We start from the raw sequence: 26,551 nt of genomic DNA, 5'->3' as shown, positions 1-26,551 counted from the left end.
AAATCCTGCTGAACAAAGTAACATATTTTCAAATGAGCTAATATACACTTTGAAATAGTCTATACTGGTATTTTCTATAATAAAATACAACCAGGGCATGTTTTTATTAATAGCACTGCTTCTTCTATTGCCAGGTCCCTGGATTACCTTAGTCTTTTCTCCCAGTTTCCCTTTCTTAACAATGGCTTAGTGACAGCCACCTTTTTGATGAGGCTTCAGAAAACAGTATATGGATCAAATGCAGGGTCAAATGCATCTTTCAAGTCAGGTCTTTGCTGGATTTTTTATTTTTAGCATATCTTAAGAACACTTTCAGATTGTGTCCATCTGCTGTAAATAGCTCTTTAAGTCTCTTTGCTTATCCTCCATTAGTCTAGTTTTTTAAGGATGCACAGCACATCATGCCAACATATGCCAAGTTTTCAGTGAATACAATTTTTAGGGCTGTCAAACTGTGAACTAATTATGTGTTTTCATGCCAGGTTGCCAGGGGGGGAAAAGTACCTTTAAAACTTTAAAAAGTTGTCTGTTATGTGTAGACATCCCCTGAGTTAAGTGTCTCTCAGTTCCCTATCAAATGGCTCAACAAGCAAAAAACATTCCTATGAATATGATCAGATACACAGACTGTATTCAAAATAAGTTAAAAAAGCAGCCAGTGTCCAAAGAAAAAACTTTGGAGAACTATTGCTTAAGAGCACTTTTAACATGTTACAAGAAAGTCTAGCTCGTTGGAAGAAAAGCAGAAACAAATGAGTGGTGGCTTTCACCCACCACTGTAACAAAAATACTGATGGTATACAGGAATGTGAACTGATAACCAGTGTCAGTTGAGAACTAGTTCTATATTGTTCACTCCACCTACAACGTCAAAGCTGATCAAGTTCATCCAATGGCACACACAAATTGACTCCATTACTCATAAATCACATAAAGACAACACAATCAAAAGACGCATCAAGACCAGCTGCAAAGCCACACTGTCAAATGACAGGAAGTGCAACAGGATGACGAAAGCAAAGTCACAGCCACATTTTTGTTTTTGTCCTGTCAGCTGATCAACGCACAGACACAATCAGTTTGTAACAATAGTTTTGTCACAACTTTAAAGGTGAACCAAAGCATAACCGAAAAGACACGATGAATGTGAGCATAATGTTGGCACAAATAGGACCTCACAGCTTCCTCCTTGGCCACGTAAAAGCAAGCAGGGGTACAAGCTTTCAAATATTAGTACTATTAGTACATTTAACGCATAAAAATACCAAACAACTACTGTTTTTCCCTTATTTGAGGCAAGGTTTTGTGATGTATTGCACTGCAATAAGGTTAAATTCGTTTTGTTTTTTGTTTTTTTACCTATGTAATAAGCTTCTGACAGAGTTTCTGGTGATAAGACACTTAAAGGGAGAGCTAAACTCCTTTTTCTAGAGCGTGTTTCGTGTATATTTGAGTACAGCTATGTCGGGTGCCGACTTACCAACGGACATTGTTGACGACTCGTTCGCTGGAAGTGGCAGGAAATACCTTGACACAAAGATAAAGCAACAACGACGGCTCGTTACAGTATATACGGGCTCTAAATATGTGTGCGTATACATCCGCAGAGTAGCTAACAAGAGCGCCGACTGTAAACACGTTATCGAGGAGTTTCACATAGCTAACAACGCGACTGCTTCGTACTAGCTTAACTGTCCACTATCAAATGTACAAAGTTAGTTCAAGCACGATAACTGCAGTGTCAATAGCCTACGTTTTAGCTTAAAAATGGCAAACCCATGAGAGAAATAAGTATTAGTTAAATAATTCTAGCTAGGAAATACTTACCAGTGGTGATATTCGGTTTGGGTGGCTTTGTTATTCTGTTACTTCAGTTTCCTCCACAGTAGGATGAAGTGTTGTGTTCAAAGGAGGCGCTGGGAGAGGGTTCAAAGGTCCCGGTGAAAGAAGAACAAATGTGTTTCCACACTGGTTAGATAACGTTTGATAGTAGCTTATCTTCAGCAGCTGTATTTAAAACAAGTTCTGAAATATTTAGCAATTAAATCCTAGAATGACTTTCTTACTGGTAATATCTCAAAGGTCACCATATATTAAACGCTATCGGTGTTAGTTTTATGTGTTACTTTCCTCTTCTTATTTAGATGGAGCACATTTTTTAGCGCCTGCATGCACTCGCTGGCCATTTTATTAGGTACACCTTGCTAGTAAGTCTCCCAGTCCACCACATCCCAAAGTTGAATTGAACTTTGCGACACGGTGCATTGTACTGGAAGTAGCCGTCTGGAGACGAATCCATGCTTTTCGTGTTCTTTATGCCAAATGCTGATCCTAACATCTGAAAATGGCAGCAGAAATCAAGACCCATCAGACCAGACAGCATTTCTGCTGTCCAGTTTTCGTGAGCCTATGTGAATTTTACCCTAATTGTCTTGTTCTTATCTAAAAGGAATGGCACCCAGTGAGGTCTTCTGCTGCTATAGCACATCTGATTCAAGCTTCAGCATGCTGTGCATAAGGTGCTCATCCGCATACCTTTGTTTTAACAAGTGGCTATTTGATTTAATTTTGCTGTCCTGTCAGCTCAAAGCAGTCTCATCATTCTTTGACCTGTGATATCAACAAAGTACTTTTAGCCAGAGTACTCGAAACTCACTGGATATTTTCCTTTTTATCCGGCGCATTCTCTATAACCCTTACACATGGCTGTGTTTTTGAAAATTCCAGTAGATCAACAGTTTTTGAAATACTCAGATCAGCGCATCTGATACCAGCAACCATGCCAAGTCAGTTAAATCACCTTTCTTCTCCTTTCTGATGCTCAGTTTGAATTTCAGCAGGTCATCTTGGCTATGTCCACAGAGCACTGAGTGGCTGCCATGTGACTGGCTGAGACTGGTTGGGATATTTGCATGAATATGCAGCTGAACAGGTATACTTAACAAAACACATGGTGAGTGTGTGTTGCAAATAATTTTCTATGTGTAGATCATATTTGTCATACCTGTTACAGAGGTCAAATACTAAAGTCAAGTAAATGTAGTGGAGTAAAAAGTACAGCATTTTTCTCTGAAATGCTGTTGAGTAGAAGTAAAATACTTCTAAAATGACATAAAAGCAGATTTGTATCTACTTATAGCAGAATATAACTTATTCTGCTTACTGTTATTTACCACAGTGAATACCGGTGTTTAAAAAGTAAAGCAGTGGTGAAAATGTAAAATATAGTTTCCTAAACTTTTACTGAAAGTTTGCTTAAGCTTATATGTTAGCTTAGAAAGCAAGGCTGTTTGCAAAAGCAAAGAAAAAGACTCTCTGACACCTCAAATAGCCTTGAAATAGGAACACGTACTGAGCTGGCTGACTCAAGGCATTTAAAACTGAAGTCCAATGTTTCAGTGTCTCAAACCTTTGACCTTTATTACCCACCAGATAAGATTTATAATAATTTAGTAGATCATGTTAAAACATGTGCAAGATTCCGTTTTGAGTGGGTTGATCAAATGACTCGCAGACGATTACCTAGGATGATGATTAATTCCCTTTACTGTGCTGCTTTAGTGTCTGTCCTGGACCACAACACGCCAGATCTTTCTGTTAATGCAAAAGCAAGGGCATAATGTGTATGATTATAACTAATGTTGACAAATATAATGTGAATCTTTAACAGAATATAACATTGTTGTTATGGTACAACTAGATATATTACAAGGCAAAGTAACCCAAGATTTCACATAAATAACAAATAAAGTCTAAGAGGGCCATTCCAGTTTACAGCATGACATATTCACACTAGGAGTGCTATGGTTTGTGATAACATAACAAAACCAAATGTCAGATCTGGTTTAGTGTAGAGAATATATTTTAAGAAGTCACAGATAGGGGCGTCATGTTGGATTCCCAATCGAATAAGCTCCTCCTACCACCCACTACAGCCTAGAAAAATGTCTCTTGGTAATAATTGCCATGGGGATGGCAGAGCCTGCCGAAGCTGGGGGCGGTTTGACTGAGGTCCATCATAGAAGTGTGAGGCGTGTTGAGCAATCACATCTTCCAAATGAAACAAAGCAAAAAAATTAAATAGAAACAGGATATATATATATATATAAAAGCACATTATTATTGTTATTATTATTACTTTTTTTTTTTTTAAATTTTCATGAACAGAAAAAATTGTTTTAGTGGTTGATTGACACATTTTTCATGTATCTCTAAAATATTTCAATTTTTTCATTTTTGAAGATTTTTACCTTCAGATTACTGTGAACTATATTCCCCCACCATCTCTCTTTGCATTTCAATGCAAAGGATTAAGGCACACACATGTACAGTAATATAAAACACTAAAATGTTAATGTTATTATTAAAAAAAACTATGCCACAAATATTGATTTACTATTTTAGTGATCAAGAGTAAAATGTACCCTCAATTTCTTAGGAGACAGGAGTGAAAACTGATACAGTCTTCTGCTTCACGGTTCAATGATGCTCTTCTGCATACCTTGGTTGTAACATGTGGTTCTTTGAGTTACAGCGGCCTTCCTATCAGCTTCAAACAGTCAGACCATTGTCCTCCGACATCAATGAAACATTTTCACCCAGAGAGCTGAAGCTCACTGAATATTTGATTGTTTTTGGACTCTCTGTAAACCCTACAAATGGGTGTGTTTCTGAAATTCGGTTTGAACTTCAGCTGGTCATCTTAATCATGTCTACACACCTAAATGCACTGAGTTGCTGCCCTGTGATTGATTGATTAGATATTTGAGTTAACATGTAATTGAACAACCGTACTCAATTAAGTGGCCAGCAAGAGTATATTGCACTTATACCAATATTTTGGCAGAAACCCCACATTGTAGGTTAAATTATGCGAATGCATCCAAAATATTTTACAAACATAGAAACTCTTTATTACAACAGTATCTCTCGCTTTAGCTTCAGCTGTGTTTTTTTTAACACATTCATATCATTGTACAGTGGAAGTCATTCTTTATCTTCACCACAGCTTAAAAAACAATCTCCGAACAAGTCAAAACAGAACCTAACACAAACATTCAACATCATTCACAGTTTGAGATATTTAGACGTGATAAAAAGAAGGTGTCAAGTTGGCCTTGTCACTAAAACACCCCCTGAAAAAATATCTTAAAAACCCTGTTTCCACAATACATAAGAAAGCCTCTTTATTTTAATCAGTCATTTTCACACGTCTCCCTCTAACAGTTCGCTATAAAATACAATTTCAGCTCATAGTTAAGCTGCAAAACCAAGTCTTTTAAAAACCTCAAGCAAATTCTGTCTGCTCTGTTCTTCCCACAACATTAAAGTAGTGTGCAGGGGTCGTATTAGACAGTGAAATATTGTTTCCTGCACTGAGGTACTTAAAAACAAAACCCTGAAGAGAATCAGGGTAGTAAAAAGAAAACAATCCACATGTATTCTCCTTAAAATCTCACAGCGGAAAAACACAAAGAAGGCAGTTACTTGTCAAAATACATTGGCCTCCTTGTCATCACTTCTTTTACAAATACCTAAACTCATCATTTAAAAAATGCTTGTGTTGACTGACATACACAACCAAACCTTACACAATTTTACTGAACATAACTTAGAGTTTAGTACATTAAACAATGTAGAGAACAGAATCATCATTCAATTTTTAGCAGTGCATCAAGCGAATGCTAATTTATTAATTTTTTTAAGATCTAAATTTATATCCAAAGACATTGATAGATACATCACATGGCAGGAAGCGGGGGTAACCCTAAACATCGTAGTTACATCGTAAAGCACCAAGGAAAGTTTGTCTGTAAACAGCTTGTACCAAATCCATGAGCAGTCAGGCCACAATATGTACACATCTAATGTAATCGAATTGGCTTAAAGCTGCCATTGTCACTGACAAAACTCCAAACTATTGTTCAATATGATGTTTTTATTGCTGTGTTTTTTAACATTACTTTTCTTGCAGTAATGTTTAAAATGACTTGCTGAAGTCTTGTAAAAAAAACCAAAAAAACCAACAAAACTTTTTAATCTTCGTATTCGTATACTAGGGTAATTTTTCTGGTAGCAAGATGTAACTGCATAATATTAAAGTAATGATTTCAGAGGGAGCCAGTGTATTTAAGCAAGTGTTTCTTAATTTGAGATGAAAAGAAATTCCTCAAAAATATTTTACTGCCAAAACGTCAGAGACTCAAACACCAAATTAATGTTTATTTTCATCTATTAAAAAAGCTTAAACAACATAAATAGCAATTCAGTGAGTCATTTACTGTACAGGGCTGAGCCGAAGGTCAAAATACAGCCTTTTATTTTCTTTTTTTAAATAAAGCAGTAACTTCCCTGTTCGCAAGCAAAAGTTTGTACATCTGCATTTAACTGTTCAACCATGATTGTTTTCAAAAACAAGGATGAAAACTGATGAGGCAAAGTGCAGTGATCCAAAGATACAATTATTAGTCTTTAAAATGAATTTAGCTACCTGGTGGACAGCTTTCAAGAAAAAAATAGAGACACGTGTTTTCCTGAAAGACTGTGTTTCTTTGAACGTATTTTTCAAAATATAGAGACATTGAAAAGTCAGCTGTCTGTATATATATGGTTGTTTTTCGCCTGTTCAATCTCAATAAACTCTGAAGTCTCCTCTGCAATTTGTCCTGGGATACGGAAATCAATGGGTATGGCATGTGCCGGCTCGGCTGGCTGTGACTGAGCCACAGGGCAGCAGGCCTCACCCTTAGGACTGGAAGTGCTGTGAGAGTTTTGAGGATCCAAGTTGCAGCCGGTGCCCTGAAGAAACTGAAGGAAATTTTCCTCTATGGATCCTTCACGGCTGGGCAGTCTGTCCTCCACCTCGATCCCCGCTCGACGAAACAGGCAAGGCAGATGCTTGCCCAGCTCCTCTCGGATCTGTCTGTTCAGACAGCCGTAGAAGAAGGGATTGGAGGTGAAGCAGAAGTAGCCAATCCAGGTGACCACTTCCTCCAGAGAGGCCAGTGTGGCTGGAGGGCTGGCAGCCAGTGCTGAATACAGGTGGAAAGTAAAGTAGGGCAGCCAGCAACAAAGGAATTGCCCACCCACTGCTGCCAACACTGCTGCAGCCTTCCCTCCTCCAAAAGGGCGTTGTGGAGTTCCTCTGCCAGTTCCAGTACCTGTCCCGGAGCTCGTAACCATTGTAGAACGGCTGCTGAGTGACTCTGACCGCTGGCGGCGAGGTGTGTCCATCCACGTGGGCAGTGGGCCGTGGTGCATGGCAGCCACCCGGGCCACTTTAAACATGTTGCAGTAGACAACGAGAATCACCAGCAGTGGGCACAGAAAATACACCAGAGTGAAGAGGACCATGAAGGCCAAACGGTTTGACCCTCCCCCTGTCCAGTGCAGTGAGCAGCGCCTGTGACCCTGAGCCGGGGGAGGTGGCACGGCACCGCCACCCCCTCCCTCAACCCCGCTACTCTCCAAAAGAGGAGTTTTTCCACCCTGCAGGAACCAAGCGAGCAGTGGCAGAGCAGACATGGCCAGAGCTTTTACCCATATCCCTACAAGCACCGAAGCTACCAGGCCAATGGTCATCTTCACTTCATAACGCATCGGATGTATGATGTAGTAATAACGCTCCACATTGATGACAGAGATAGAGAGGATGGCAGCACTGACTAGGCACACACTGAGAAAGAGGTAGCTCCTGCACAGGGCCTCCCCGAAGAAGGCGCGGCTCGAGAGCATGCCAAGGGGCATCAGCACCAGGGCTGCCAGAAGGTCCACCACGCACAGGTGGAAGACAAAGGCAAACTTGTGGAGCTGCGGGGCCTTGGCAATGACCGCCATGACAGCGACATTACCCACCACAGCCAACAGATCCATGAGCAGCATCGCCAGTAGGGCTAGCGACTGGGACAGAGCCCAGCCTTCAGGCAGAGAGGAGGCAGACATGTTGGATGTGGGCTGTGGAGGTGTGTGGGAGGAGTTCCACATTGGCTCCATTGAAGGGTGGGACGAGGCAGGCGGGCAGAGTCAGTCACAGGCCCATCACCCATCCTTCAAAGAAAGGGAAATGTGGCCAGAAAACAGTGACTTGAAAATGAGGTAAAAAGCTGCCCCGTAGTCCAGAAGATGTTGCTGTGATGTCAGGAAGTTTAGATGTTTTGAATCCTTTCCATTAAAAAGCCTTCTTGTCTTTCATCAGTCACAGACCCACCCTACAATAAGAAGAAGAAGAAGAAGAGAGGGTAAATATCTGTGAGTGGATGTTTGCCTGTGTGTGTACTGTGTCATGAGAGACCTCTAATTTGCAAATATCAGTTATATGAACTCATCCTTCCATGGTGAGTTTCCCTTTTTGCCCCAGCTACCATCAAAATTAATTCACTTAGATGAAGTTTTATAAAAATCCTCCTTAGCTTCTGAAATCTCCGTTAAAGCGATCTTGCTGATAAGGTAATTCAAAGCCACCCCTCAAACCAATTAACTCTATTAGATATTCATTATTCAAGGCATGGACATTTGACACCTTTTTTAGCAACATGCTGCAGGAACTGAGTAAGTAAAAAGAATGAAAAATGAGAAGTCATCATGCAGTAGAGTTAGGCCACGTCTAAAACCAAATAATAATACTGAAAAAAATGCGTATTTATTATCAGAATAACTCTAAGGGAAAAAATTGGAGAGCAGTTTAATTTTTAAGAATATATTACAGCAAAGAAGGTCAACGATAAATCCAGACTTATTCTTCCCGGGCAGCAACAGCAGGAAGGTATAAATACTTTTCAAGCACACATCCTGTCTGTACATGAGCTAATTCACCAAAACCAGTACTATCACTGACTAGTTAATAGGCCTTTTCCATCACATCTACAACTGCCATGAGAGCACTCGCTTGCCTCAAAGATATATGCATATTTTGTGGTTAACCTGCATATTTATGACTACCTTTTCTAGCCCAAAAAAACCAAAACCTAGCCACAGACTCTGAGAGGCCTGTATGTAGGTCTGTGATTGTACAGAGGGTGATGTCTTCCACTGAGGAAGCCCTGATCATTTAGAATGAGTTAATTTAATGTTCCAAATAGAAATTCTAAGGATGTTCACAGGTTGAGCAGGCTGTTAGCATGTTACCTGTGCCATATAAAGGAAACCATGCTGCCTGCTGATATGAATTCTGTCTGCCACAGATGTGACGTTTACAGTCACAGTAATCCACGTTCAAGTAAATACTGAGCTCTAACCTCTCTCATCGCCTATGAATGACTGCCCACACTGAGCAACGTCTGTATACCACACATAAGGGTACAGTCAATTCACTTTAACCCTCCTGCCTGGTTTGGCCATTCCTTTCCCTTCCACCTGCTCGTTTATGTTTTAATTATTAATGCATTACACCCATTTTAATAATAAGCAAGGCTCTTATTCTGTATATCAGAATGTAGCTTAAATGAATTTGTTGCAGTCAGCGCTACACAACGAGCAGATTACAGGAGGCGTGAGAGAACAAGCGAGGAGAATGTGGTGAGGATCGGGGAGTGTGATGGGAAGACACAGAAAGAAAAAGGCAGAGAGCATAATATACCTGAATCAGAGTATTTCCTGATGCAGCTGTCTGCTGCTTTGGGGTTTGAGGATGGAATCCTGGTTTAGCTCCTACTGCTGAGGTACACAGTGGAAATCAATCACTGTACCTTAAAAAATGCTGCTGAGGTACTTCCCACTGTAACAGCCTGTTTCTTTCTCCATCCCTTGATCTGCCTAGTGCATCCTTCTCCCTAGCTGACAACAGCTGTGGCAGCAGAGATTTCTCTGAAACGATGCTGATGTAAATGCTTGCAAAGACACCAGCTCACTCTCTGCCTTCCCCCTCCACTCACACACATTGCAGAGATGGAGCAGGAGGCAGTGAGAAACAGGACCAGAGCTGCTGTCTCCACAGGGTCCTAATGTCCTTACCGTCATCTCAATCTGAGTCTTCAAAAATGAAGGAATGCCACTGCAGCAGCGTTATAAATTTCTTTTAAATAACGAGTGCTTTAGTGTGTCTCAGCCGGGTTGTCACAAAGTTGGTAAAGATGGTCTTCAAAGGATAACAGCAGTCACTTTGGCAGTCCTCTGACTTCACATTCAACCACACAGGGAGCTTAAATAAAGGGTAGCTCAACTTCCTATGTTAAATTTACTGCAGCAACAGTCAGAAAGCCGCTTTGCTAACTGTACATGTTCCCTAAATAATGTACAGAGCAAAATCCATTCACTGCTGATGTGCAATTTTTGCTTGCTGTGTGACATGATGGTTACTTTGCTACACCCTGACTGCTCCAGATGAAGCACAGCTGAGCTTCACATTTTTAAAAGTTGCCCTCTGCTGGGGATTTAGAAGGGGGAAAACATGTCACCTTTCCTGACAGGAAACCTACTGTCACCTACCACTAGCATACCAAAAATATTGTTTGTGTGTTTCCAAACTCCTACCTTGGAAAATACGATTCTCAAATAACCTGTTAAGGTTCATAAATCTTTGCTCATGCTCCTCCCTCTCATATCCCGCCCCCTATTTCTCCTTCCTCTTCCAGTTGATTTACTGTTGTCAGCCTGTAGTGTTTCAGTTTGTTATTCTACAGATTAAAGCGCCTTCCAGTCTAAGATTTGCTGAGACATTGAAGGATTGATTAGGCCAGGCCTCAGCCTCCATCCATCCCAGCTTCTCAAACTGGGACTCCTGTTGCCACGGTGATCTTTTTCACATGGAGTCCATCCTCACTGCTCTGTCTGCTGAGGACAATGAAATCTGGGCTATTATGGATAAGGCTACTCTACTGAAGGAGTGGGCATAAAGCTGCTGAGTTCTGGGGTGTTTTTCATTTGCATTTGTAAGGTTTCCCATAATTACACACATAACATTTGCATTTCATGGAAATTATGTCTTCTTTGACCATTAAAAAGCATGTTTTAATTTGCAGCACCTCTCATGCATTTTTAGATTAAACTAGTTGTTCACTAATAGCTCTATTATGATAACGCCACTGCTTTAGTTGCTGTGAGAATTGAGGTTTTCTAGTTTATTGCTCCCATCCTCCATATCAGTGTATTTATTGCACTATGGCAAGTAGAAGATGCTGAGAGTGGAGTGGTGTCACCCACTTAAAAAAGAGCAAATAGTATTTATTGCTACACCATCTGTTACTGCAGTTGTTTGATTCATTTCTAACCAAAGCACCTTTTTTTTTTTTTGAAGATTTGTGAATTGAGTTATTGTGTTTTTACAGCATTACAAATTTGCAGATTTTAAATATGTTGGACCTGTGGCCTGAGGAATTCTCCATTTCACCAAGAAACTGCTGCTGACAGATTCCCATACAGGTGGCTACGGTAAGAAGTTTGGCATCATTTACAGCTCCGTGCTCATCACTGTGCCAGGATGTGTAAAAAAAAAAATTTAAAAAAAGCTATTTTTTGTCCTTTGGCCTCACAACTCAAATGCAAACATGATAAATCACAGTAGCATCATTTTCTGTATGTTACATAACTGAGTGATTATACGTTAATCGCCACCATCATCATCAGCTTCTTTCAGCCAATGCTTGAAAAACAAGAACAAGCAGAACATACAGAACATAAGGAAACATGACCAGTTTTTGGTGGAGGGATTTAATAGACAGCATTTACTACTGTTGTCATGGCGAAGATGTATCAAGATGCCTGGTAGCGCTGAGGAAGGATGCGAAATGTACACATGCTTGTGTAACGCACAGCACTTCTCAAACACTACACATGAGTGAATCCACATTGCAGGTATGCGGTGTGGATGTGTGCACTGTGCGAGTGAAACTGTCTGCTTGAATCTGTATTCAGGCATGTTCACCTGAGTGTGTGTGTCTGTGTGTGTGTGTGTGTGTGAGAGAGAGAGAGAGAGAGAGAGAGAGAGAGAGCGTGCATATCATGTGTTGACTCACGACAAAAATAGCAGAGTCTTGCTTGGCCGGCAGCACCAATCACTGCCACCACAAATACAATGGTTTCCATGGCAACCTTGAAAAATAGACTCCACATTCGCACTCAGAAATAGCAAAGGACGCTTGCAATGACCCCAGAGAGCCCCTACTGCCAATAATAACCACTGATAGATATGAATGCGCAAATAACAGCAGCACTCAGAAATTGAAAAAAAAAAATCCTTCCATTACATTTACCAAAGCATAATTACCGCTGCCTACACAAACAATCAGCTCAAATCCAAACGCACTTTTTGTAGGGGTGCACCAAGGCACGGGCAAACATTAACCTGCACCGTGTTGATAACATCAAAGCAAGAGAACAAAACGACTGTTGAGGCGAGCTGCACAATACCTGAGCGAAGGATACAGAGTCTTTACAAATGTCTAACAAGCGTCTGTCATGTCACATTTTCAGATGGCTTGTAGAAGTCAAAATGTGTTGGAGTGTTGCAGAAAAAGACTTAAGTGCTGACTGAATGTTGCCTTGGAGACTCTTGGGGAGGAAGGTTTATATCAGAGCAGACAGTCAAACATATTAGGATGCAGGGATTTTTTTTCTACACCCCCTGGGAGCTAAACAGCAAACATTTCCACTAAATTTAGTAAATATTGAATTACTACCAGGCAGGTTCTGGAGCTGCTATAATGCAGAGACACAGATTGACTTACTTTGCCATGTGCAGTATGTTTTTTGGGTTGTTTTTTTTTTAATATGTTGAAGATGTAGCTCTCTCTTTTATTACTATACTGTAATCAGAAAGTTTAGCATAAACACCTACATGACGCCAGACCACCAACCTATGACTCTCTCCCCCACCGATGTAGGAGCGGTGCTGAGCAGGATCAATGTCCACAAGGCTGCAGGCCCTGATGGCATCCCCGGGCGTGTTCTCAGAGCGTGTTCTGGGGAGCTTGCAGGAGTGCTCACAGACATATTCAATCTGTCCTTGGCCCACGCTGTGGTACCGGCCTGCTTCAAATCCACCTCCATCGTCCCGATACCCAAAAACTCCAACCCATCTTGCCTCAATGATTACCGCCCAGTAGCACTCACCCCCATCATCACTAAGTGCTTAGAGCGACTGGTCCTAGCACACTTCAAATCCTGTCTCCCCCCCACCCTGGACCCCCACCAATTCGCATACCGCCGGAACAGGAGCACAGAGGATGCAGTCTCCATCGCAATGCACTCTGTCCTCTCACACCTGGACAACAACAACACCTACGCCAGAATGCTGTTTATAGACTTCAGTTCAGCATTCAATACAATCCACCCCTCACAACTCATCAGGAAACTGACAGACCTGGGTATCAGTTCCCTCATCTGCAAATGGTTACTGGACTTCCTGACCAACCGCCCCCAACATGTCCGGCTGGATAACCGCTGTTCATCTACCATCACAATGAACACCGGTGTACCACAAGGCTGTGTGATGAGCCCTTTCCTCTACTCCCTCTTCACCCACGACTGCAGACCTGCTGATGGTTCCAACATCATCATTAAGTTTGCAGATGACACCACGGTGATTGGCCTCATCAGTGACAATGATGAGGCCGCCTACAGGGAGGAGGTGGATCGTCTGGCTGAGTGGTGCGACAGAAACAACCTGCTGCTTAACACCGAGAAGACCAAGGAGCTCATCGTGGACTACAGGAGGAATGCTGACCCACATCCACCCATCCACATTAAGGGGACGGCTGTGGAGCGTGTGAGCAGCTTCAAGTTCCTGGGAGTCCACATCTCCGAGGATCTCACCTGGACGACCAACTGCTCCAAGCTGGTCAAGAAGGCTCACCAGCGCCTCTTCTTCTTGAGGACTCTGAGGAAGAACCACCTGTCCTCAGACATCCTGGTGAACTTCTATCGCTGCACCATCGAGAGCATCCTGACCAACTGTATAACAGTCTGGTACGGGAACTGCTCTGCCTCGGACCGGAAGGCGTTGCAGAGGGTCGTGAAAACTGCCCAGCGCATCGCCGGAGCACCACTTCCTGTCATAAAAGACATCTACAGGAAGCGGTGTCTGAAAAGGGCTGGGAAAATCATCAGAGACCCCAGTCACCCATCACATGGACTCTTCACCCTCCTGCCCTCTAGGAGGCGCCACAGGAGCCTCCGGACTAAGACCACCAGGTACCGGAACAGCTTCTTCCCCACAGCTGTCAGACTCCTGAACTCTGCCTCCTGACATCTGACCCACGTTAAACTCATGGACTGAACATACACACACCCACAATGGACAACTGTACCCTCAAACACAATAATAACATGGACTGAACCACCACTCACAACCACTAGCACTTTATATAGCCTCTGTAGAAACTATCTACACCCTCACTTATCTTAACTGCACTACTGTATAGCTCTGTGTAAATAATCATTCTGTACATTCGATAATCTTTAATCCTACAACTGTTTACAACTTGCATAGTTCCCATTTCTGTATAGCTGTATATCCCAGATTCTGTAAAGTTATTTATTTCATATTCTGTATAGTTTTTCATATTTATATCCTGTTCATATCCTGTACATAGCTTGTACTCACTACAGCCTGTACATACTTATAGTTATAGAATATTCACAACATACTTCATACCGTGTACATTATAACATACCATAATAGACCCATTTCTGTAATATACTCACATATCTATATTATTGCTAATATATATTGTAATATATCTATATCACTAAAGCACTTCTGGATGGATGCAAACTGCATTTCGTTGCCCTGTACCTGTGCATGTGCAATGACAATAAAGTTGAATTCTATTCTATTCTATTCTACATGTGCCTCTGGTGGTGTCAAATTTACTAGCTACATTTATTTATTTATTTTCTGTGCGCTGTAAACGGCCTCTGAACACTATGCATGTTTGTATACATGAACACTTGTAGCCAGTGCATATTTCCTACTTTACAGGTAAAACAGATCAATGATAATTTTCTTTATTGATATGTTGATCTGTTACACAATCAGTACTTACATATGTGTGTGTGGGTGTGTTTGCTCAATGTAAGACGTAAGAGCGTCAGCGCTTCGCCCTGCATAGAGGAAAGCAAGGTCACAATCAGTTTTACTGATGGGGTATTGTCAACACCCTGCCGGGCAGGCAGGCAAGTGACGTGAGCACCTAAGTTTTTATAAATGTGATAAGTGGAGAATGAGGCGAAGTAGGAGCTTCAAATTGCTACCATAGGTGAGTCTACTAAAATTACTGGATGACTTCAAATCTCAGTGCCCTTGGCCTCGGGGTCAGAGTAGGTTTTCTAAAAATCTTCTAAATGCAATAACTTGAGAACAAAGCAACATAGGATTTTGAAATTGATGCCTTGTTGTGTATACTAGGGGGCTGAGGGGGAGCACAGGTGGTCAGCAGTATTTTTCATATATACTATAAGCCATACGTTGTTGGGCTTACTTTTTTACTTTATACTTCCAGGCCACTACTTTCAGGTAGAAATATTGTGTGTTTTTAAATGTGCAAGACTTTTTCAAAGCTACTTTTACACACAAGCATATAGTTTCTAAAATATATTTTTTCCAGGTTAAATTTGACAGTATACACTGGCTGGCCGCTTCATTAGTTTTGCTGGTATTCGGTCGGACTCCCCTCTCACTTTCAGAAGTGCCTTTATTCTTAATGGCACAGATTCAACAAGGTGCTGGAAACACTCAGAGATTTTGGTCCATGTTGACTTGATAGCATCACAGAGTAGCTGCCGATTTGTCAGCTGCACATCCACGATGCAAATCTCGTGTTTTTAACCACAGCCCAACATGTCTATATTGGATTAAGATTTAATGACTGTGGAAGCTGTTAGAGGACAGTGAACTCATTGTCATCATTGAGAAACCAGTTTGAGATGATCTGAGCTTTGAGACATGGTGCATGAACCTGCTGGAAGCAATCGTCAGAAAATGGGTACACTGTGGTCATGAAGAGGTGGACACAGTCAACAACAATACTCAAGTAGACTGAGTATTATTGAGTATTACTGAGGGGTGGATATTTAAGTTACTGTTCAGTTCATGTCAGCTCAAAGTAGTGGCTATTCTCCTCTAACCTCATGCAGTAGTAGAGCATTTTTACCCAGAGAACTGCTGCTCACTGGATATTTTCACTTTTCTGTAAACCCAAAAGAGCAGTTGAACAGGTGTGCCTAATGAAGTGGCCACAGAGAGTGTCCTAAGTAGTCAAAATGAGCCATTTAGTTACAAAATGCATTTGTTTGTCTGTTCACACAGATCTTCATGAGCTTTCTGGAAGAGGCAGAGCAGCTGAGTTATTTGTGTAACGGGTGAGCAGAGCTGAAAAGTTATACAAGAAAGCACATGTGCTTCTTCGAGCAGGGCCTGAACATGCTGCTTGCACCAGATGGTGGCAGTATGTCCACTGTATTGTGCATTGTATTATCAGTGGTTGCCGGCTGCATACATTTTGAACAGTGAGCAGTAATATCTCAAATAATGATAGAAAGAAACCATATTAACAGTAACCATCAAGTAAAACCGCAAAAGCTTTTATGCATCTTTGCATCCACCGGAAGGCTATTCGTCATTCTTCCAAAGAAATTCAATCATTTGGTGGTTTGATGATGGAGATGGAGAGATGATGGAGGGCTGTCTAACACAATGGGACAAAATCTTAAACAGATTAACATGATATCCATGCTCATCAAACCTTTCAGTGATCCCTGATGCTCAGGACTACTTACAGTGAATTTATGTGCAGTGATCCCTCTTTTTAAAGGGGCAAGCAAACTCAAACAACCTCAGCATAACGTCCCCCATCGCATAACAGAGCCACAGAGTTAATTCACTGAAGGGTTCAAGATTTTTTCTTTAATTTGCCTCTGCTTCTTCTTACTAACCTGTACTTGACACAGGTTACTCTGGTTTAATTTTATTCTTTCTCAGGCTGTGAACGACTTCAAATGTTTAGTAAATCAGCCAAATCTGTCACCATGGATTCCTTAATAAGGAAAATAGTCATCGGTGACTCATGTGATCCTACAAAGAACACCACAAGCACAAATCTGTCCTAAAATATATCCCAGCTAAGACTGTGGAAGTGGCAGGACACACCCTGGACACAACAGGGCAAACAGAGAGGCAGAAGTCAATGCAATGTGTGCATTCAATCCAATGGACAGTTTACCTAACAGTGAAGCATGAGAAGGCAACCAGAAGTCAGAGCAACCACAGGAGAGAAACATAGGTACAAGGAAAACATGAAGACCTTGTCTAACAAGCAAGAGCTGAGCAACAGGTTCAAACCCAGAGCCTTTCTTTCTTTTCTTTTTTTACTTGAAAACACACATTTCAGAAATATTTACACACCAGAGCAAAAGACAAGAGTGTCTAAGGTTGTAGGACATATCCTTTGTGTCATGGCTGCACAGCAGTCGTGTGGTGAATTGAGAAAAGGATCCAAGATGCAGGCACTGACTGGGGTGCGAGTGAAAATTTATTTGCAGAGGTGATAAAGTGACAAAACAGGAAGAGCAGAGCAGGGAGTAAACAAACCTAAACTGGGAAAACTAAAGAACAAAACTTAAACCAGACACTCACGGAAGGAGGAGCGAAATGCACAAAGAGAGACGCAGAATGAATACCCGGTAACAGAATAATGCAGACTGACATGGAGTTAAACAGACGACGCGACAGAGAGCACAGGAAAACACAGGGCTTAAATACACGGGGAGTAATCAGGGAATGGGCCACAGGAGGGAGACACAGCTGGGAGCAATAAGGCTAACGAGACAGGGGAGAGGTAAAACTGAACACACTGACATGAGACATGAACTTTCAGAATAAAACAGGAAACTAACAGACACAGAGAACCAGACCGGACACTGAACTTGACAGGCAGACTCATGAGCAGACACAATAACACCATGGACAGACAGAGGGAACACAGAGAAGTGGAAGCAGGCAGGCAAAGAACAGAAACCTAACAAATGGCAAAATCACAACAGAATACACACTCTGAATGAACAAAAGCATAAGGAACACAAAACACTGAGTCCTCAGACTCAGGACCATGACACTTTGGGCATCAGGATACAAAATGTTAGTGTCAATTCATCAGGCAAGCTTTTGAAAAACATGTCTCGTGTCTTGCAAGGACATACATTCCCTTTATTTTCCACACCGTGGGCTGGTTTAGATACTACCTGCGACCACTGCCCTGAAGCTGCACTTTAGTTATAATTTACAGGAGAACTTAAACCTCATGACCCTCCACCAGGCTGTGGCCTGAATCACCCTTGCCGTCTGATACTTCCTTATAGAATTCACATGAGGCTGAAGAGCTTGAAGAGTTTGGTGGGATGAGGAGAAGTGAGTTTACATGACTCGCTAGGGCACAATAAACAGCGGGCTCATTCACTGGAAAGAATGAGTATCTATAGTATAGTGAGGTATTTGTGTTTATTCTGAAGACTAGCTTTGTGGATGGATAAGGATGTCAGTTTGCAACATTTTTATTGCATTTAAATCTAGTGCCGGTCTCTTAATATTTGCGACAAAAAGAACAGACCACCTCCAAACCCAGTTTTTTTACCGGAGGTGTCAAACTTTAACTCTTTGTTCAATAAAGATGATATTTGTGACCCTCACATACCCTTTGTGACAAGTTTTAACATGTCAGCATATATCAATAAAGATGTGGTTTGATGACCATTAGAGTAGGTTCTGGGTTTTTCCCAGGGTAGTCTAAGTAAGCTGTGTGGGCAGCAGTGTTGGGTAAGTTACTTTAAATTAGTAACTTAGTTACATTAATAGTTACTTCTATCAAAAGTAACTCAGTTACTTCAAGTTACTCGTTACTTTCAAAGTAACTAGTTACTAGGGAAAGTAACTTTGGTTTTACTCAGAATTCTCTTATTAATGTGTTTCTTCCATAACTTTGCCAGTCTTCTAGCTTGCTTACTTACCACAAGTGCACTGTGCCACTTACCAATAGAAAGGAAAAAATAATGTGCACATTTCCACGAGAGAAATCCCACGCCTGGACCGTTGTTGACCGCCGCCATGATTCTAGCCTACGTCACAACGTCATGTGCGCTTTTTACATCCAACACAAAAACTGCAGTCGTGGTGCTTTCGATTGTACTCAGAACTCGGAAATTCTGCTTCTGAATAGGAAGATGTAGGCAACACCAGACTGCAGATGAGCTGCATACAGAGCTGGACTGGGACAGAAAATTGGCCTGGGCGTTTTGACTAGAGACCGGCCCACCATTATAGCAAAAATCATAAAGACTTTGAATGATAATAAACACTGTTGTGACAGTGATGTACACTGTTTTGATGGTATATATGCATCAATCTATCAATCGTTTGTTGTAAGATTCAGATAATTATTTTTTAAAAGTGAGACATTTTAAATGAGAATAAGAAAGTATTTCTTTGTGCCCCCCTCTCCCTGTTAATGCCCTACCTGGCCCCCTGGCAACACTTTGCTAGACCCGCCCCTGCACAGTTACCAGCTGTCAGCTACATAAAAAAGGATCCTGGTGTTATTTGTCTCTCAGAAACAGTTCATAACTTCCCTTCAACTCATTCATGTCACCTAAAAGGTAAACCTGTTTCTCCATCACCTGTTCAGCTCTGATGATCCAGTAAGGACATCTCCTGGTTTCATCTTCATGGTTCCCTCTCACCAGATAACCAAACCATATCATGACCAGCAGGTTTACAGCTGTGGCTCCAGCAAACATCAGCTGATAGTAGAAATTAATATTAAATAAATTCTAACAACAGCTGATCAAGCTCAAACGTGCTGCTGTTGTTTAGCGCGACAACCGCTGTTTTCTTCTTTCTGGCGCCAAGTGGGCGATAAACAAGCAAGAGAGAAAAGCCAATCAGCTGATCATTGATCAGTTTCATGATTAAAGTAGCAACAGGAGAGGGAGGAAGAGAGAATGAGAGAAGAAGAGGCAGCTGTGCAGCAAAGACACAGAATACCTCCAGCTTTGTGTCTTTTCCATTGTAGCTGAAGTCCGGGACAAACTGTTCCTTTTCAGCTCAACACGAAACGCACAATATTTTCTCTGAATACGAGACGATTCTGTTTTTTACAGGATGGTTGGCAATTAGAAACTCAGTCATGCTAGCGAGTACCCAGTACGAAAAAGTCAGCAAAACGAAAATAAACTCCACCTAAACTTGGTTTAGATCTGACCCAGATAGACTGCAGGTCATAACTTCTTACCTGAAGTTCAGTCCACCTGACACTTTCCCTCATCCACCTCCTGGCCTCCACCACTTGCTAATGTTACTGAATCTGTGGATTCACCACACGAAGTAACGAATAACGACCCTATCTAAATCCCAGTAACGATTAACGCGTTCCTAATTTTGGCATAATACCTAGTTACCGTGCTCGTTACCACAATAATAACGTAGTTACTGTAACGCGTTATTAAGTAACGTTACTTAATAACGCGTTAGTCCCAACACTGGTGGGCAGTGAGAGTTTATACCCTCACTAACTTCTGATGCACACTCACACTCAGTTAAGGTTACGCCACCACTTAAAACCAGGCACAGTGGTTTATTCTTCAAATAACAGTACTTGCTGGAGATCATTTACATATAAACACATATCTGGCGCTGCAGTCAGTATTTACAGCATCAGGACTGTGTATGAAATACACCATAGAGCCCATTTCCCCTGCAGAGAAAAGCACCACATCACTCACTGTGGCTCACAGAGGTCTGTTGAACAGTGAAATAAACTTTGTTGGGCACTAGATACACAGGCGATGTTATACACTCTCCTAGTGATGAGTATTTACACACTACTATAAAGTGGCATGCAGACCTTTTCCACAACAGACATATTGACCTGTCATGAGGTGGAAACCACAAGTTTAGTTAATAGCATCACTGATGGCACAGTCCCCTTTAAGCTATCCCAGTCAGCTGGCACAAGTAATACAAAAACCACAGAGATAAATATTGTCTTTGTTTTGAGTTACACCTGAGGTCTACCTGTGAGATCACAGCCTTGAAAATGACTGTAAATGAGGTGTGACCTCATCAAATAAGAGACCAGTTTTCAGGACTGGTTTGTCCTTTGCATGGATGTTGCAGTACAATAAAACTTCTTCAAGCAATCCATCTTAAGAAACTTTATGTGCCTCTTAATTTTCCTGCTTTATTTGACTGATTGTGCTTAATGTGTCTGTGCCTGCCTGGTGTTTACTGTAAGTCCATATGTTGTGCTGTACTCTGAACTTCCCGTATTGATTCCTATGTTACTGTACGCACATCATGTCCAGAGCTGCAGCAGTTCATCCACACAGGTACCTCGTCCTTCACCAGGATGTTAGGACAACTTTGGGGAAAGAGATTCATTATTAAAGGCATGGTAGCACTGAATGAGCCATCAAGTCAGGTTAGGTAAAAGTGAAGGAAAAAACGTACCTATTTATGTTTTTTGCCTGTTAACAAACAAACTAAAACATTCCACTAAAAATGTGTCCAAAGACAAACTTTGGAAGACCTCCAGATAACCTGGAGAACCACTGTTTTAATATCAGAAATGTTGGCTCATTGGAAGCAGAATAAAAATCAGCTTCGATAAAGATGATGAAATGTTGAAGCTTGTGTAGCCGAGCTGTCATCTCACTGCTTTCATGTTGGGTGCTTGTTTTTTGTCTTTTGAATCAGAGACTGGCCATAAGAGACAGAGAGACAGAGAGCAGGAGAGGAAATGTGGCACACACCCACCTCTGCTGTTTGCACCCCTCACATCAGATCAGCTCTCGGATATAGTTGCATTTCCTTTCCTCACCAGCGAGGCTTGCACACAGCCTCTTCCGGTCATTTGGAGCCGGACAGCAGAGTGCGTTCGCCCGTAGCTCAGCGTGTTAAGGTGGATGTCTGTGAGCTCGCGGGTCGCCGACGATAAAGATGATGAAGATGAAGAAGATGCATCTGTCCTAATCATCTCCGCGACTGGACTGCTAAGGACTTCTTTCTCTTTAAAAAACGGGAGAAAAAAAGGTAACGCAGAATCGCGTCCGCCCGCTGGGACAAATGTAAATGCTTTGATAACTGATATCAGGGAAACGACTAACACACACACTTAACTTTTAGACTATTCTGTTTATTTTGAATAATTTGACACATTGATTAATCGCCATAGTTTGTTATTTATTCTATGCTACGACACGATATGACACTGATAACATTTTTGCCGACATTCAACTTTTTAATGATCCAGCTGCGCAAATGCACCACGCCTCTCTGCATTAGAGCGCGGGTTTGCTTTAATGGCATGAGACTCTGCATCATTATCATGTCATATTATGTCCTGACAGCTGATTTATTGATCACGTGGCCCAATGTGTGATTACAGATCCATGATTTTCCACTGTGAAAACTAAGAGAACATCCAGAGTCCCTGCAGTGCGTAGTGCTGGCGCCATGGTGGGCTCCATCGGCTTTTTTTGGCCTGCTGCTGTTGCAGTGTTAAAACGAAGGAGCTGCTTTATTCTGCACTTGACTTTGCTGTTACCAGCAGTGAGAGCCAGTGGGCAGCTAACTGGAAGCCCCCTGGTTTGTCAGAAGACTTGTTTGTGTGCCAGCACCATCATCAGCTGCTCCAAGCAGAATCTAACAAATGTTCCCAACGCTCTTCCATCGTATGCAGCTGTGCTGGACCTCAGCTTCAACTTTATCACCAAGCTCCAAGCTGATTGGACCGGCATCAGACTCGACCAGCTGCAAAGCCTGCTGCTCAGTAATAACAACCTCACCTTTCTCTCCACTGAGGCATTTGTGAATGTGAGAAAGCTTCGCTACCTGGACCTTTCCTTTAACAGCCTCCGCCTGCTGGACGAATACATTTTTGAGCCGCTGGAGAATCTGGAGGTCCTGCTGCTTTATAAAAACCACATCTCTCAGATAGATCGCTCTGCCTTCTCTGGCCTCATCGAGTTGCAGAGGCTCTATCTGAGCCACAACCAGATCACACGCATCCTCGTAGAGCTGTTAAAGGGCCGAGGCAGGCTGAAAAGCCTTAGACTGCTGGATGTTTCCTCCAACCGAATTAAAGCTCTGCCCCTGGATGAGCTTCAGGCTCTGCCTGCCTGGATTAAAAACGGTCTGTACTTCCACAACAACCCTCTAACCTGCAGCTGTGAGCTGTATGAACTGATGGCACACTGGGAACTCAGGGAGCTCAGCCCTTCCACTGACTTCAGGAGCAACCACACATGTGTGACATCAGGCCAGCCGAAGGAAAAAATGGCCATACTAGATCTGACCAGACAGTATCTGAACTGCAGTGAGGTCAAAGGTTTTAAAAAAGAAGGCTATCTGGAGCAATCTTTGGTGTTAGACTGTGACACCAGACAGAAGAACATGGTGAAGAGATGGGTGCTGCCAGGAAACCTGACAGTGTCTCAAAACGAAACCACTTTCATCCGTAACGAAAGCAGCCTTAGGATTGGGCCCCTAAAGGTAGAAGACTCAGGGGTCTACACCTGCTATGCCACAAGTGATTCATTCAATGAGACGCTGTATGTAACTGTAGTGGTGTTTAATACCACCATGAGCAAAGGACTGGAGAATCTAAAAACAGCCTACACCACCCTTGTAGCGTGTCTGATCAGTCTCGTCATGATTCTCATCTACCTCTTTTTCACACCGTGTCGCTGCGCTTGTTGTCCAGGTCAGAACATGGAGAAAAATGACGGCAAAGACAGCCTCCACTCTTCAACTGTCAGTCTCTCCCAGGCACACGAGGAGAGATGGCAAGAGAGGGTGGGAGGTGGAGGTTTCCTCTACAGACACACGGCCTTCCTGGAACCTAAAGAACAGCTGGAGCAGAATGGGAGGCTGAATCCAATAAGTGAGGAAGATGAGGAGTGGCAGGGGGCCAACAGGGGCAGAACAAGGTCTGATGTCAGCTCGGTGTGCTCCAATTCTCCTATGGTCATATGAAATAAGAGCGATGCCGCTGCTTCTTTGTATTCTAAGAATGTGAGCAAAATATCAAAAGTGAGCATCTTCCAAACAAAGCTTTAGTTGACTCGAGACGGTGGTGCCGATCCAGTAACATAAGATTCAAATTGATTTTAATCTTTTGATTAAATCACTTTTAGGCCTTTCCATTTGTGATGCGTCTTAACAATTCAAATGACTCCTCTGTGAAGGCACAGAGCGCTATATTTCTGGTAGAGAACTGGGTTTTTTTTTCATAAATGCAACACGTGTTCCCTAAAAATGAGAATATATGAACTTTAAATATTGTTTGCGTTCTTAAAAATGCTTACCATGTAGACATTAACCACCAAGCAGCGCTTAGTAGACTACTTAAAGGCATTACTGAGAGAAGGTCACCTCAGAGTAGCCAGTAGCCTGCATGTTAAAGATATGGCCTTTCTTGCAATTGGGATGAAGGTGCTGCAAAGGTGAGAAGTTCTGAATTTGTTGAATAACGTAGAAAGGGAGGCTAATTTTTATGCAAAGCTTGCAGAACTCACTCTGTTACTATTATTATGCAATATTTCTGCTATATGTAACATTCCTAAACTTCACAGAAAACAGTGCTGTTAATAATTACACTTATGCAACTTTTTCAGTTAAATTTCTTTTTAGATGCAAGTGCGATTTAATGTTTAAACAGCAATATGTGTTTTTTGCAGTGATTTTGGCCTTAAGATGAAGTGCTTTTAAAAGCAGCTCTGATTAAATATCATATGCAGGTATACTTTTATTATCATTTAAAATGAATTCTAATTTCTGACAAATTTAGTTGACTTTTTGTCTCATAAAATATTATTTATATTGCTCCAGTTCACAACAGCTGCTGTCTGAAGGCACTACTTAAAAAGAAATCTTTCAAATGAACCAGACTAGCTCTTCATATCCTCCTGAGAACCAGGGAAAAGTGAATCTTCCCACTGAACTTTTTTTGTAATTTCCACCCTCTTTGGGGCTAAAAGAGGCCACCCAAACACATAAGATATAGATGGATAGACCAGGATGTCCTCTATTTAGTACACCAGGGCTTATTAGCATAGCTCAAATAAGTCAAACGATATCAACCAAAAACAAATGTCCATTAGAGAAGACATAAATGAATAGGCTGGTTCTCAGGATATAAACACTCAGCAGCTATTTTATCAGTATAAACACAATTATTGACTGTTATTTGGCAAATTTATTCTCATCCAGTATGCATACATTTCCAGTAAACAGTGCTGTTGTTGAGCGTCAGTAATCTGCAGTAAATATTGATGAACTCTTGATGTCATTGTCTGATTGATTAGCAAATAGCATGCCAATAGCATGAATACAGTCTCATTTAAAAAGAAACTATTCCACCGACTAAGCTTCAGGTATAGTTACTGTTATCTGTGGATTATGCAGAAAAAACAAATCCTGGTTCCTGGTTCATAAAGAATTCATTGCAATAAGCTAAAGTTAAACACACATTCCAGACGACAAAAACAAAATCAGCCAGCTGAATTTAGCTACAAATAAATGCCACCATTTTATTATGTTCTATATGAGCGAGTTATTAGATGTAAACATTACAGTCAAACTGCTCGATTTTAGAGGTTGGGTTCAAATTAAATTACCAAAGATTACAGAATAATTCGAGTAAAAGAAAATAGTATAAATAGTATTGTTTTGTGAGTTTGGATGGATGAATCTTAGAAACGTATGGAAGCTGCTCTAGATGGAAAACCTGAAACTGATTGATAATGCTAACAAACATAACAATATGTTTCCAGTTGAGCAAGTTTATTTGCATATTTTGTTATCACACTGCGACAAAATATCGTGTTCAGTGTCAGGTTTCAGAATGGCAACATGAACACACATACTTCCATACTGAAGAGTAAATAGCAGCCTGGAAGAGCCTGAGAGCGAGTACCATCCACTGAATGCTTCTGGGCATTAGTGCCCAACCCTAAGCAAATCAGCCGATGCCAGCCACAAGCCAGAATTCTCATAAACACTGTCAGAAATAGCAGCTGCAGCCAACACTCGGGCCCCTGTGGCTGGCTGACAGCTGAAATATAAATGTAGATGTAGCAGTTTTTCAAACAGATGTCCAACAGAATCCTCTTAAAAGGACTAGAAGCTCATATTTTACCCTGGCTGGTGCAACCACAAAAGCTGTGTTACACTGTGCAGAAAGGGGTGTGGATGAAAATCAATGAAGACCAAAAATAAAGTTTCAAATAAATGCAACTTATAATAATAAAAAAACAATAATAATACATTCAGGCTGTTCATTTCAGGTCACAATGTTAGCAGTAGAGCATCGTAATTGCTACACAATCTCTGGATAGTCAAAGTTGCGTTATAAAGGGTATGTATGTTAATGTTGAAGGTACAGTGATGTTTATGCACTTCTCATGGTGCTTTTTCAATATAACCTCGGTGTAATCACGATAAATGTGTCTGTGGGAGTTTAAGCTCATGACATCGTCAGAATCTAGCATGTCTGTTAAATATTATAATGTAGCAACACAACCGGAGGAACTTTTCAGTCTGTCAGAGGATGCACATATGTACTATGTC

The 26,551-nt window shown here is 41.5% G+C and overlaps 3 protein-coding genes across 7 annotated transcripts in view; 1 reads left to right on the top strand and 2 right to left on the bottom strand.

The window, feature by feature from the left end:
- LOC113022492 (AMP deaminase 2-like) overlaps positions 1 to 2,457 on the bottom strand; it is a 32,063-nt gene extending 29,606 nt beyond the window's left edge. Inside the window, exons 1-3 of one of the 4 annotated variants that reach the window (XM_026167946.1) lie at positions 2,423 to 2,457; positions 1,828 to 1,916; positions 1,481 to 1,527 (exon numbers count right to left, since the gene is read on the bottom strand). Coding sequence is in view for 1 of the 4 variants with exons in the window: in XM_026167947.1 (XP_026023732.1) it covers positions 1,481 to 1,490 (10 nt within the window). In the remaining 3 variants the exon portion in view is untranslated. Of the gene's footprint in view, positions 1 to 1,480; positions 1,528 to 1,827; positions 2,002 to 2,066; positions 2,181 to 2,422 lie in introns of those variants that run through there. The other 3 variants (XM_026167945.1, XM_026167944.1, XM_026167947.1) reach the window with 3 other exon arrangements.
- A 3,525-nt stretch (positions 2,458 to 5,982) lies between these two features.
- LOC113021696 (G-protein coupled receptor 61-like) lies at positions 5,983 to 17,653 on the bottom strand. Of its 2 annotated transcripts, none has more exons than XM_026166402.1 (2): positions 17,637 to 17,653; positions 5,983 to 8,207 (listed from the first exon to the last, which is right to left on the bottom strand). In XM_026166402.1, exon 2 carries the CDS (start codon positions 7,990 to 7,992, stop codon positions 6,589 to 6,591), a length of 1,404 nt encoding a protein of 467 aa, XP_026022187.1. In that variant the 5' UTR covers positions 7,993 to 8,207; positions 17,637 to 17,653; the 3' UTR covers positions 5,983 to 6,588. The 2 variants fall into 2 exon arrangements, with proteins under 2 accessions (XP_026022187.1, XP_026022185.1); XM_026166400.1 differs by lacking the exon at positions 17,637 to 17,653 and adding an exon at positions 9,575 to 9,858.
- A 4,133-nt stretch (positions 17,654 to 21,786) lies between these two features.
- Positions 21,787 to 24,124, top strand: LOC113022491 (amphoterin-induced protein 1-like). The gene is made up of 2 exons (XM_026167941.1): positions 21,787 to 22,012; positions 22,368 to 24,124. The coding sequence occupies exon 2, from the start codon at positions 22,436 to 22,438 to the stop codon at positions 23,954 to 23,956; it is 1,521 nt and encodes a 506-aa protein (XP_026023726.1). The 5' UTR covers positions 21,787 to 22,012; positions 22,368 to 22,435; the 3' UTR covers positions 23,957 to 24,124.
- The last annotated feature ends 2,427 nt before the right edge of the window (positions 24,125 to 26,551 follow it).

This window comes from Astatotilapia calliptera, chromosome 5 (assembly GCF_900246225.1).
Source record: "Astatotilapia calliptera chromosome 5, fAstCal1.2, whole genome shotgun sequence".
Taxonomy (NCBI): domain Eukaryota; kingdom Metazoa; phylum Chordata; class Actinopteri; order Cichliformes; family Cichlidae; genus Astatotilapia; species Astatotilapia calliptera.
The sequence above is the reverse complement of the archived record's forward strand: the minus strand, read 5'-3'. Positions and strand labels throughout refer to the sequence as shown.

Bases quoted from the DNA above. Each gene is read 5' to 3' on its own strand.
- LOC113021696 (XM_026166402.1), bottom strand. From the start codon at position 7,992: ATGGAGCCAATGTGGAACTCCTCCCACACACCTCCACAGCCCACATCC.
- LOC113022491 (XM_026167941.1), top strand. From the start codon at position 22,436: ATGGTGGGCTCCATCGGCTTTTTTTGGCCTGCTGCTGTTGCAGTGTTA.